The sequence below is a fragment of the Halichoeres trimaculatus genome, unplaced genomic scaffold (genome assembly GCF_033239565.1).
Source record: "Halichoeres trimaculatus isolate MK-OKI-2021-1 unplaced genomic scaffold, fHalTri1.1 fHalTri1_scaffold_5, whole genome shotgun sequence".
Lineage (NCBI taxonomy): Eukaryota > Metazoa > Chordata > Actinopteri > Labriformes > Labridae > Halichoeres > Halichoeres trimaculatus.
The window spans coordinates 5,793,859-5,807,530 of NW_027437183.1; the positions used below are offsets into that span (position 1 = coordinate 5,793,859).

Consider the following 13,672-nt stretch of genomic DNA (forward strand, 5'->3'; position numbering starts at 1 on the left):
TTCTATTTTATTTTATTATGTTTTGTGTTGTTTTATTTTATTTTATTATTTTATTGTGTTTTGTTTTGTTTTATTTTATTTTATTTGGTTTTATATTATTTTATTTTTTCTGATTTTATTTTATTTTTTTGTTTTTTATTTTATCGTGTTTTGTTTGGTTTGGTTTTATATTATTTTATTTTATTTTTTCTAGGTTTTTTTATTTTAATATGTTTTGTTTTATATTATTTTATTTTGTTTTTCCTGTTTTTTATTGCATCGTGTTCTGGGTTTTTTTGTGTTTTGTATTTTTTCATTTTATATATATATATATTTTTTTTTTTTTCTGTTTTTTATTTTATTGTGTTTTTTATGTTTTGTTGTATTATTTCATTTTGTTGTTATTTATTTATTTTAATCTTTTTTTCCCTTTTTTTTTTTGCACATAACGGAAAAAAAATCAAAGTAAACCATACATAATGATTTGGTCAAATAACCAAACCAAACAAAACTAAACAAAGCCACAGACAGTAACATTAGGAAATGTGCAGGAGGGGCCAAGAAAACCCCTCAGGGCTTGTCAAGTGGCCCCTCCAGAGACACGAACAAATACACAAATATATATTTCAGCACTTCAAACAAATAAAATACAGTTAAACAGAAAAAATATATATATTACAGTGTTAGCAAAAGAGGGATAGAAGGGATATTTGTTAGGACAGCAGGAATAACTCATGAGCTTACAAGCAAATTCTTTTCCCACTGCAGAGTAAAACATTCATGACCTCCACAGTGGATAAAGATTCACAAACTTTACGCATTTCAACATTATCCAGTCACTATTTCATTCAGACCCACGAGACTGCAGAACTTGCATTAAATATTAATCACGTAATTTTAGCGGAGCGAGTCTCACATTAATCTTTCTTCCAGTGTTGTTCTCCTGCATTGTTGTGATGGAGCTGTGACAGACTTATCTGCGTCTCTGTGCTCTGTCCATCTGTCCACACATTCACTCGGAGTCCAGTGATTGGAGTCCTAACTCTCGCTTTCCCTCTGAAGGTGATTTTATCAGCTTCTCTTTCTACCTCAGGCCATGCAGCTTCGCTCACGAGGGATGCAGGACCACGGTGAAACAATTAATCATCATGAAGGCTGAGCAAACAAAGTGTCGTAATTAAGAAATGTATCAGAGCTGAATTTCATTGCCTCTTTGGCATGTTGATTAATTACCGTCACATGGGAGCAATGTCAGCTGGCGGAAGGTAGCAAATTTATTTGAACATAGCAAATTTGATAGTCTTATGAGAAATAGTTTGATAATTTGGGGAAAAACTTCCTGTCGGTTTGAGAGTTTGGTGATGGGATTGACATAAAGGTGTTGTGTAGAATTCCTTTAAGGCCCCTTGAGTAAACTAGGCTGGTGGGCAAAGTTGAGTTGAGCTGAGAAGCAAGATCTGTCCTTTTTCTTACGGAGGCCGGTGAGTGACAGACAATTTGCAAAGGCCTCAGCACAAATGCAAAAGCTACAACTTGGATGCATATATAAAAGAGGTTAGTTGTTCCAAAGGACACAGAAAATTTGTGAAAGTAATCAAATAATTCTATTTTTTTAACCTCTATCTATTTCTTTATTTACCTGAAAAATATGTCATCTTATATTATCTGTTTGAATCAGTCATAGCATCAGCATAAGAGCTGTATTCATCATACACTTATCATAGATGAAGTTATAAATCATTTACAATGTTTCTGTGCCTGTTAGGATAACTGTTCTCTTGTCTCCCGCTGTGACTGTACTTCCATTGTGTTGTGGCTTTTGCATTCGTGTTGCTGCTTTTGCAAATAGGTTGACACCTACCGGCAACCATATTTTCTAGATTAAAAGTGTTTCTTTTTGTAGTGATGGTGGACACTGGAGCTGGACTATCAAAAAGGAAATGGATATTAGAGAAGAAGAGAGCTAAACAGGAGAGTGATAGAGCACAGTTACATCCTGGGAAATGTGGCTGTGAACAATAAGAAGCAGTAAAGATTTGCTCTCCAAAACAATTGCATGCCTTGGTAAAAGTCACATCTTACCACAGTGGGTGATAGTGCTCATGGGTAATGGTGTCTGTATACTGGACAACCTCAATTGATTCTGACCACAGGTGTCACTATCGTCAAGTTTTTGATTATCCCAGATCTATGTTATATAATTTTTTCAATCTCAATCCAGAATGCTAAAATAAAGTGGCTTGGGGTCAGGTTGGTTGTACCACATCAATGAACTATGGTTACAGCACTCCTCTTACATCAAACTTTTTACATTTTATTGATTTGAGGTTTTTGTTGTTTTAGATGCTTTAGAAAAGAAAAATGAACAGATGAGTTTCTGCCAGTTTATTAAAAAAACATCTGATGGTATCAATAAAAAGGGGAAGGTAAAAATGACAGAAACTGCAGAAAAGCAGGATTTATTTAACCTGCATTTGATTATTTATTTTGACCCTTGTCTAATGTGATAATATGGAGGAGGTCACCCCCCCCCCCCCCCCCCCCCCCTTTTTTTTTTTTTTTTTGGTAGGGGGAGCTTCAAATAATTTTGCTTTATTTTCTGGGAGCTGTCATCCTGTCCATTTTTCATCCAGTCCAATAAAAAATAATACAGACATACTACCTGCCTACTTAAACTGTATGTGCAGCATAATGCTCACTAACTTGGGGGTTAGTATGCTGATCTCAAACTAAATGTCATCCTTTAATCCTTAAAAGAATATATATATATATATATATATATAATTTTTGTTTTTCAAATTAAAAAACTAAAATTGTAATTGAGTAAGTTTTAGTGTGCTGTGATTTCAGGTTGCTGATCCCATATACAGTACTAACTTAAAGCTGACCTCCAGTCTGTTTTGATTCTGGCGCCCCCTGTGGCCAAAAAATGTACACGCCAAGGTTTTATTTTCCAGACAAAAATCCCACCCTGCTTTGTCAAATGTGCTCCTCACTGTGAATCTCTGCTGTAGAAATAGTTAAGAATGGCTGTTTCCCTTGGGGTGCTGTCAAAATTAGGTGTAATTAGTGTCCAATAAAAATAGAGTATAGTCAGAATGCGTTCAATCCACCATTTATTCCTAGTGTGTAAAATGAGACATGCCAACATCTCATACAAGCAAATTAAAATCTTAAAAAGTTGTGTATTGTTAAAAAGCTGTAATAAAATCTGCCTTACAGAAACTATAAGAAGTATCCGCTCCCCTCGAGGTAATTCTGATGGCTACGATTTATCTTATCCATCTTTTTAGCAGCTGCATTAGAAACCACACGTTTGATCTTGTTTTTCTCTCCGTTCAATGGTGTCTGGACCTCAGTCTTGCTCTCCATCCAGTCCAGATAGTCCTTCGCTGACTTCAACAGAGTGTGGCTCCACTGTTTCCTCTCAAACACGTGATTTGGCATCTCTGGTGGTGATGGCTTTGAGGTGCACTCTCCTCCGAAGGTTGTCTTCACGCAAACTACGAGCATGTTGACCCTGTTGATGGTTTCTTTCAGCTTCTGGTGAAGTGGGACATCTCCAGGGTTCAGGTTGGTCTTCTGGTCCTGCAGGACTCTATTCAGGCCATGAGCCATGAAGAGGAGGCTGCACTGAGCCTCTGGCCCGATGAGGGAGGCGTTTTTGTCCACGTGGAGAATAGGGAAGCCTGGAGACCAGGTGCCAAGGTGCTTCCCGTTGGCTTTGTCCTGGAAAAAAGAAGACCAACAGGGAATAAGCTGCAAACTCTTTACATCACTGTGTCGCAAGTATTTTATTAATCTCACTGTTGGATTATCATTAAATTATGATGTTTTGAAAGCCCAAATTCTTGTGCAATGAATAATTCACAGAAAAGAGCTGCGTGGAGCGCAAATGGCCTGTTGTTTAAGGTCGCGCTCCATGAGGTTTGCCCTCATGCAGGTGGTCCAGGTTCAAATCCAGCCTGTGGCCTCTTTCCTGCCTGTCACTCCTGACTCTTGCCTGGCTTCCTGCTCTATCCACTGTCCTCTCTACTATCTTATCGAAGGCATGAAAGCCCCCCAAAAAAATTCAGAAAAGAGCTGTATGTGTAAACTTTTAATATACTGCCAAAGCTTCAATTTATAGCTCAGAAAAAATTAAGTATATTCATTGATAACTGTCAGTTTTGTCACTTAAGATCTAGAAGTTTGGTTTAATCTCCACATAATGCTCCTTTAATCAATATTTTACACTTTTCAGACAATGATTAAATTTTCTACAATATTGCAATAAATATTGTAACTTATAAAATGAACCTATAAGTAATTTTTTACTTTGTAAGAGCTGATTTAATTTTTCATTTTCTATAAAAAATAGTATTTAATTTCTTACTTGGTTTATTGACTGAAATAATAAATAAAAGAAAAACTGAAAACTTTTTATACCCGTTTTTTTGTTGGGGTTTTTTTTGTTTGTTATTTTTTTCCCCCAAATTTTAGCCATAACACTGGGAATCTATGCAAATTAAGAGTTCAGAGATTAATCATGAATAATGTACAACAACTAAAACATGCTTCTATGTTCAATAATGAAAGTAAATTACTGTAATTTGGAAATCAGAAATATAATTGTGCTTTTACATCCCTGTTTTTTTTCTCTCTTTTTATTGTTTTATTTATTTTATTTTAGTTTTTTTTTAGTTTTTTTTTTTTTTTTTTTTTAAAAACAGTACATTTAAATACAACAATAATTCAACTCCAGCTTTACCATTATCATTGTGAGTAAAGAGCTTGTGCACTGGTGGATTAACCATTACAGAAACATTAAAAAAAATGGGAGGTGGTCTGATAAATTTGTTGAGGGCTTAATCTTAAAAACCTCAGTGCTACGTCCTTTGAAGCGATGCCTTTTTACAAACACAATCTTTCCTTCATTTGACAGATAAAGATCAGATTTGTTTAAAATTAACCAAATACATTAAAAAACGTTGATTACATTTCATCTCAAAAGTTTTAGTACTTCAGAAATAAATCATATCCTATTTTGATTCAATTAAGTGATTTTTTTAATTTTATTCCACATGTATAAATATAGACTTTAATTGTACTCATCTCATGTTCTCAACGTTTCCTCGTCACATCACACCAGGTCGCTTAATCATGCCACCTACAGTAAAGATAATCGTAAACTCTCCTGTTTAGTTCTTTTATTTTGAAACACTGTTTACCACTTGCATACATTGCTTATTCTTTTTTATTAGTCTTCTCAAATTTTAACGATATTTGCTTATCTGACGATTTATTTTTGTGTTACTGTAATTTCACCAGGGATCAATATCAAGCAGTATCTTGAATACTAAAACGAGCCGGACTGCATTTGCTTACTTGTGCATATACAATTTGAATGCACACTTCTCTAAAAACTTCTTCACTAGCAGAAGTATAACGCAAAACTGATGCATTTGCACTTTTAAAGGCATAGTAATTTTAGGTTTAAAATCCCTTCACAGTGCAGCTCTTAAAATCTTTATCTTCATCATTTGACAACCTTGAATGAAAATGCTAAAATTTGAGGTTTAAGTCCAAGCAACAGCTGTGAAATACCCTAAAGTTTTAGGAAAAATATATATTTTTTATGTCACTTACAAATCGTATCATGCTCTCTTGCACCAGACTCTTAGTGAGCGCTGTCATCTCCCTCAGCCTGCATGATGTCTTTGCAGCATTCACAGGTGCATGCAAGCCATGCATCAGAATCAGCATCCAGATGCACGCAACTCTCAAAACACCTGCAAACAAAACATGCACAATCACAAGAAGTTTGTAGAATTGTTGAGGTTTGATTTAGTTTCGAATCATCGAAGAAAAGTGAAGGTTTACTGTACCAGCATCGGAGCTCTTCATGACTCTGCTCAAGTGTGTAAAAATGATGGGCATCGTTTTCTCAGGTAATGCAGCACAATCACGCGGGATCATTCTTATATCAGCTCACACAGGATGCATGCGAAAGAAAAAAAGATAAACTGCTCTTATCTCTGACTTCCTTTGATGGAAAAAGTTGGGTTTTTGGACAGATAAAGACTGGGTTCAACTCACAGGTCAGCTCTGTCAAAAACGCTGAATACTATTACTGATGAAGATTGATAACTGTCATAAAGATTTACCACAAACAGAAAAAAAACATTCAAAGAGAAAAACAAACAAATTCAAACCTAAGTGTATTTGTTAATGATTTTATTTCATGTATGTTTTCTTGAATCTCACCACCAAGAAAAACACCTCTCTGCGTCATTCAACTTTAAATCCTCTTTGTGACAGTCTTTGATATGCGTCACCTGTTATCGTACTCCTTTGTGATGACATATTACAGTTCAGTTGATTCATTTCTCTCAGACCCACTTCACAAACAAACTTCCTGTACGTAAGTGTGACGTTAACCACAACTCAACAATATCCTTTGAGTTCAGACTAGTTCAGAGCAGATTGACCTTCCAGCAACATTTTAAAGCTTGACAGAACTGGTTTGATTTCTTCATTATGACTGATTAAATATGAGTGAAAAGTCATAGTTAGTGGTGCAATCACTGACTGAGAAGTTGGGGAAAAGTTTTTCTTAAATGAAAATCATTTGACAGTTCATGGTGAGAGCGACATGATGATAACTAGGACAGGGTTTAAAAAAATACAAACTGCTCCTTTAAATTCAAATAAAGACACTCACAGAAACAAATGAATAGCTTTCATTTACCATTTTAACTCCACTAATCACACTGATTTTAAAGACTGTGAGACAATCTCATGTTCTGTTGATTCTGGGATGAGGACTTCATTTCCCATGAGCACCATCACCCACTGGGGCAAAGACGGGGCTCCCATTAAAAGCCTACATTTGCTGGTGACACAAATAACAGAAAACAGGTTGTTTTAACATTATTTTGCTTTGTACAAGACAACTTTTAGCAGGATGCAAAGCGATGAGGTGATGCATTTATTTGTAGTTACATTAAATAATTTGCTGAGAAGTCAAAGGGATCTCTACCTCAGTAATGGAGAATGTTACACCAGTTTGAAAATTTTTGGGGAAACAAGATGAATAAGTCAGTTTTATCTTTTTAATTGCCCCTTAGAAAGGAGGCTTCAGGTGAAAAAAAAAATTTAACTTTTGAAAGGCTAATCCCTTCTTCGCTCTCCTTCCTGACATATCTTACAATACCTGAAAAGCTACACAAGAACAGCAGCTTTTAATTAACGTAACAGATGACCCAAAACCCTGTTTTTTACATATAGAATGGAATAGAAAAGAAAATACTTTCTTTATCCCCGAGGGGAAATTCAGGAGGAGTCACAGCAGCAAACAAGAAAACAAAAGTAAGAAAGTGTATAGAAAGTGCAAAAAAGTCCATAAGAAAATAGATGATGACAGCTTGTCCATCATTGTCCAGTCAGCCAGCCTCCACCTCCACAGGGTTCAGGACTGAGCTTCTTCAACAGTCTGTTCAGTCTCTGTCTCCTGGATCCTGTCTGCTCACCGCAGGTGAAGCTCTTCCAATGTGGGGTTGGTGTCTGGTGTTAGCTCTGTTAGCCATGTCTGTGAATAACACGATGCTTCTCTGCCTTCTGGTATTCCCTCTGGTGCTGGGTTAGCATGGCTAGCTTGTCCGTGTTATTGGAGACGGCTCTTACGTTCCCGATAACGATGGATGGAAGGACAGGTCGATGTCATCACTTCTTAGCTCACACCTGAGAACCAGCACGTCGTCCAAACCTCCTTCTCCTCACCTTATAGGGAAACATCTGGCCTTGCACCAGTTAGCATTGACATGCTACAGGCTGCTAACAGCTAATTTCACATGTAAACAATGCAGCCATGGTTACATGTAGGATCTCCAGACAAACACAGGAGAAAAAATAGTAAAAATATTGCTGAAGACAAAACCAGTTTGGTGTCCAAGACCACAAATTAACCGTACAAAGTAATGACCCACTCCAAATGCAAAGATGATGAGAAAAACTACAAGAAATTGACAAAGAAAACAGAGCTGCTGCAACAGGCAGCCACAACCAACAGGGCGGACACAGCACAGCCAAATAATATCTTCATATCACCTCAGCAAACACATGTGAGAAACATTTCTAGCAGGTGTATTTATTTTTAAAAGTTTGTTCACATCCCCACTAGAATAAATGGGGGAGACAGAGTTTTCGACCCATACTGCAGCCAGCCAACAGGGGGAACTATGTTTACGGCGACCTCACTTCAGGCCAAGTTTTTTTTTTTTTTTTTCAAAGTCTATGCTTAAAACACACTTTTACCAACATGTATCATCTTTTTATTGCCTTCTCTGCCTTTTACCCTATTTCTACTTTTTATCATGTAATCTATTTATTTGAACTGTTTTATTTACCTTTATCTTATTGTTGTGTCTCAATCTATCTTTATCATTTTTGCTAGTTTACTTCAATAATTCTACTAGTCCTAACATTATCATAGCTATTTAAACTTTTGGCCTTACCATGATTATCATAACTTTAATCTTCTTTTATGTATTTATCTCCATATTTCTCCCATCATTTCTGCTTTCACCTCTAGTCCTTGTGGTCCCAGTCTATGTTGTGGGGTTCTTGTGCTGCCTGGGTTCTCTACTCCTACTGCTGGGTTTTTATCTATTTGTAGCAAGATGAGTTCTTATCGTCATATTTCCTTTCTGTCTCCACTGGTGGTTACCCCTATTACTTGTATCGACTTAACATTATTTCTATGTCTTCTCTTTGCATTTATCTAGAATAATCAGACTCTCTTCAGGTAAGTATTCTTTCATTCTTTCAGGGGATATTCATAATTCATAATGCCATTGGACCCCCTACATGGATTATTTTGCTTAACACTTGAAGGGGTCTAACTGCCAAACTTTTCTTTGCATTTTTTCATTAAATCTATTCATAACTCTTTCTGGTGTAAAAGTCTTTCCTGATTATAATGTATTTGCTGAACTTTTTGAGGTTTTAGCCCTTGTTTAGGTTTTAGTATTTCACTGTTTATTGCTTGCTTTTTATATTGAGCTGCACCTGTTCGATAGGTGAAATACAAACCACAAAAGTTATGTCATAAAAAAATGTTTGACATGGGCTGAGAAGATTTGGTAAAACTTTTCATGGGCACAATCCACATACTCTTCTCTGCTGCTTATCCTATGAATTTATATTCCTTACAAATGTGGCTCCATTCAAAGGGGAAATAGAAAGGTTAAGAGCCAACACTGTCAGTAAGGGAGTGTATGTTAATATGATGGATGCAACTTGAGAATATAATAACCAATCTCACAATTTTCTGACAATGTTTATGTTTTAATGATGTTTATAATGTTTTAAGCTTTTAGATCTGCATTTTCAGTTGTGTGAAGTGTGATTGTCATGTGTTTCATGTGTTGTTATGGCCTGTCTTTTGTTTATGTCTTCCTGTGTGGACACCAAGAAGATTAGCTTGTCATCTTGGCAGCAGCTAATTGGGATCCTTTAAAACAATAAACAGTATACGATTTATTGCAGAAAGGCATTGTTAAAACAAACCAAATTTTCCTTACTTTTTGAGCTAAGTTTGGGTGCAACACATTCTATTCTTTTGCTTATTTGTTTATATGTGAAATACGTTCATTTCTCTGCAGTGTTGAATGTCAGTACAGAAAGGAGTAAAATATTCTACAGACCAGACAGAGCCAGGGTAAAAAGTGGTATTTATTACAAAATTTGATGTAAAAGACACAAAAACAAACTTAAAATAAATATTTTTTAAAAAAAAACAGAAACAGCTGGTGACCTATTTTTTGTTCAACATTTTCACTTTTTATGCAGTCCACACACCGCTAGCATCATTCATATAAAGTGCTGTTTTCAGTGTTAGCTCTGTCAGCAAAACACAGATGAAATGTTACAAAATACAATAGCACATAAATTATTATAAAATACAAAATACTGAACAAATATTAAATACAACATAAAACATGAATTAAACTTATTAGAAACAGTCTGTTGCCTCAATGTTTTACTCACATGACTTCATGGCCTGTTGAATAAATATCTATAAATAGATTATAAATATAAAAACATACTCCTTCTTTCAATCCCATGTTCACATCAGACAAAGGCAGCTGTTTCCAGAACTCTCCTCCTGACTCTGACTTTTCAGCTGAGCTCAGAAACAGGACCACACCTCAGCCGCACCTTTTCCAGCTCTCTGAAATTCAGACTTATTTCCCTCCTCCTGTCCTTCACCCTGACCCCCCTCCTTCCTCTTTTTTTTCTTTTTCTTTCTTTCCTCTCATTCATAGGAACTGAACAGGAACTCTTCCTCAAAATCACCCCTGGTGAGGAGTTCATAAAATCATAAATCATTATCAGGTTGCATCCTGTTGATAGCGTGATCATTGCTAGTTGATCAGAATGGTGGCCTGTTGGTGTCAGATGATTTTCATAAACTACAACAGGAATGTAAACAATGTGTAAGGGTCCCACCTTGTGATATTCTTTATGGTGCTCATATTTCTTAATATTTAACAGTAATATGTCATGGCTTTGGCTTTAAGAATAAGCCATGCCATAACGTTAGCATTAAAGCTATATTTATCTTAGCTAAAGTTTAAAGAAAACAATGTTTTACTTTCTTTTACAACTTTTCTGTGTTTGTCAGGTTAACCACCCACTAGAAAACCACTAAAGATGAGCTCTCTTGGCTTTCGTTGTGGCTGTTTTCAGTGATGTAATTTGCCTTTTTTTTTTTTTTTTTTTTTTTCCAACAGTATGGTTTTTTTTCTTTTTGCAGAGCATTTTTAATTTGCAAATTGTCTGACTCCCACTGTCCAATGTAGATTGCATTGCAAAAACTTAAATTTCATCAAGTGTTTTTGTCTTATTTTAAGAAAAAACTGTCTTTTCGTACTTAATTTGAGCCACATCTAACTGGTCAATCCAGAAAAATGTCTTGTTTTGAGTTATTTAAAGACAAAGGTGAGGTCTGAATTGCTTGTAACAAGTAAAAGAAATAACTTGAAATAAGACATTTTTCTGGACTGGTGGTTTTAACTAAGTCTAAAATAAAATTTTCTACTTAAAAAAAAAAAAAAAAAATCACTTGATGAAATTTCAGTTTTTTCCAGTGCGGCATTTTTAGCTTAGCAGGAAGTATGAGATCAGTTAGGTAATCAGACAGCATTATCACAAAATCTCTACTGACCAGTTCTTACACTCTTCCTTTCCTTCTTCAAGTACCTGAGCCACCTGCGCCCCCCAGGACTGGACTCTGTCTATGACAAACCAGCAGTACCTCTTCTGTGCATAGCCATGATGGGTGAAGTTCAAAGGTTCTGGTTCTGGTGGGAAACTGGAGTCCGGGTAGAGCTCTGAGACTATCTGCTTTACCCTGGTTAAAAGGTTGGAGATCGAACCTTGGACCTGCGCTAAGTTCTTCTTTATCTTCTCTTTAGGTACTAGATTAGCAATAATATCGTCCAGATACCTGTTCACCTTTGAAAGGTGCCGAGAAAAAAGCTCATCCTTGGCGTAGATGTCCAGAAGCCTCTCAGAAAAGTTTTCACCGGTGACGTTGGAGTCAGGGACGTCCTCGGGAGTTTCATCAGCGTGGGATTCAAAAGTTTCAGTCTGAGACAGAAACAGGAAAACATCTGTCAACTGTTTGGAGTAACAAACAACATGTTAGCTTCAAATGCTAGCTGTACACTTGGGATCACTTTGTTTGGAAGAGTAGTTCCTTCTTTTTGATTCAAGAATACATCAAACACAATTTATTCAATCTTAATATATAATGTAAATGTAAATGTAATAAATATATATATATATATTTGGAGTGGCATGAAGCACAACACACCCAACATATATGTCTTTTTTTTTTTTTTTTTCCTTGTTACTTATTTAGGACAAGGCTTGTAAATCAGATTTTACAGTTTAGGTGTTATTTCTTATTTTTCAAAAGCTAAGAAAGGTTTTATGGAAATCCAGGTGCATCTCAAAAATTTCAAATATCTTGAATATTTTGCATGTTTTATCATTTCTATTTTTTTATCTACAGTTTTTTTTATTATTATTATTTTTATTAATTTATTATAGACATCTATGGCCTGAGGCTCTTGAAACTCAGATATCCACCATCTCCGAAGATTAATCAAATTAAAAAAAATCAGATTTCAATGCAGAAATGTTTAACTTGCTCTCACATTCACACTCAATATTTGGTTGGGGCCCATTTTTCTTCATGTTTATTGTGTTATTCTATAAGCCTGATAAAGGCCAAAATACAAAACCTGATGATCTGAGAATAAAGATCTTTATGTGACAAGTGTGTGCTGAAGTTTTGACTCTCAAAGACTTTTAATTCCTTAAACTATTTCTGAAAATGTGAAATCAAGCATGACAGAATACTGCAATATTACCCAAGATAGGTTAAAAATAAAAGAACAAAAGATTTAAATAACAGGAATGTCTAACATCTGAGTAGTACGCTCATTTATGCACGTACGGTCATCCTGATTTGTTGAGATGCACCTGTGTTCTTTTCTCTGTTTTTGTCATTGCATTTCTCATGAAATGTATCTGCTGTTATCAGCAGTGACACAGTCATGAATAAACCTTCAGATTAAATTCTCAGCCTCTTAACGCTGTCACAGAACACAAGACGTCATTCATTTTTGGTTAAAGTATATAGGATTAAGTTTTTGATATAACTGCATGCTCACTGAGGTTTATGCTACAATTTGAGGGAGCGCAAGAAAGTTCAGTAACGAGCAGCAGGTGAAACAAACGAGACACAGGCGAAACTAATCAAAGGGGAGGAAAACACAAAATTACAGGAAGTTAAGCACAGCACGAAAGACAGGAAGCAAGAACTTCAAAATAAAACAGGAACAATTATACAAAAGCAACTCAAGCCTGTTACTTGCTTTCTGTGACTGATCCAGGATGTGTTATCTCAAGACACTTTCCAAAAACATTAACAGTGTTATTAGCAGAAACCTAACCTCAAGACAAGATAAGGAGTCTTATCTTTTCTTATCTCTTCACCATGAGTCCAGAGCTTTGCAGCATTTAAGTTACAATGGCAAAGACAAACCTTGCAAACACACACTTATTAAATATTTCTTTAGCTTTTAGAGAGCCTTTCCTGGTTGAATATACCTTTAAAAGATACATAAATAAACTTGCAGGGGGTAGAGAAAAAGAACGGTGCAGTCACAGCGCACAATATCATATTTAATGTTTTAATCAAAACATCAGTTTGTTGAGCTACTTTTTGAAGATAAACTCACATTTATTTTTGTATTTTAGATTTTAAAGCAGCTTTTTTTAGGAGTCACTAAACACTATGTTAACATTTGCTTGCTCAACAGGGATTGACTGTACATCCAAAGGATCAGATCATCCTGTGTTTCTGAGATTAAATTCATTTATTTTTACTTATTTAAAGGGACAGCGTAAATTAATTTTTCATTTTAATTATAATGAGTATTTCCCTGCAGCATTACTGTATTGTAAATATGCCAGATTTAGCCTTAAGGCTCATGTTCATCTGTCGCCCCTGGCAATCCTTGAACAATCCTTGGAGGTCATATTCAAACTATGTAAAATAAATATACAAATTAATCCAGATATGTCGCTAAACGTAGCTCAGCTGCTCTGTAAGTTTTTGATTGGTTGGTTTTGGGAC

General features: G+C 35.5%; 1 protein-coding gene across 1 annotated transcript; it reads right to left on the bottom strand.

Annotated features, from left to right (window-relative positions):
- Positions 1 to 3,204: 3,204 nt before the first annotated feature.
- On the bottom strand, positions 3,205 to 5,898 carry LOC141790039 (uncharacterized). Its single transcript, XM_074669671.1, has 3 exons — positions 5,847 to 5,898; positions 5,608 to 5,750; positions 3,205 to 3,708 (listed from the first exon to the last, which is right to left on the bottom strand). Exons 1-3 carry the CDS (start codon positions 5,896 to 5,898, stop codon positions 3,205 to 3,207), a joined length of 699 nt encoding a protein of 232 aa, XP_074525772.1.
- Between the last annotated feature and the right edge of the window lie 7,774 nt (positions 5,899 to 13,672).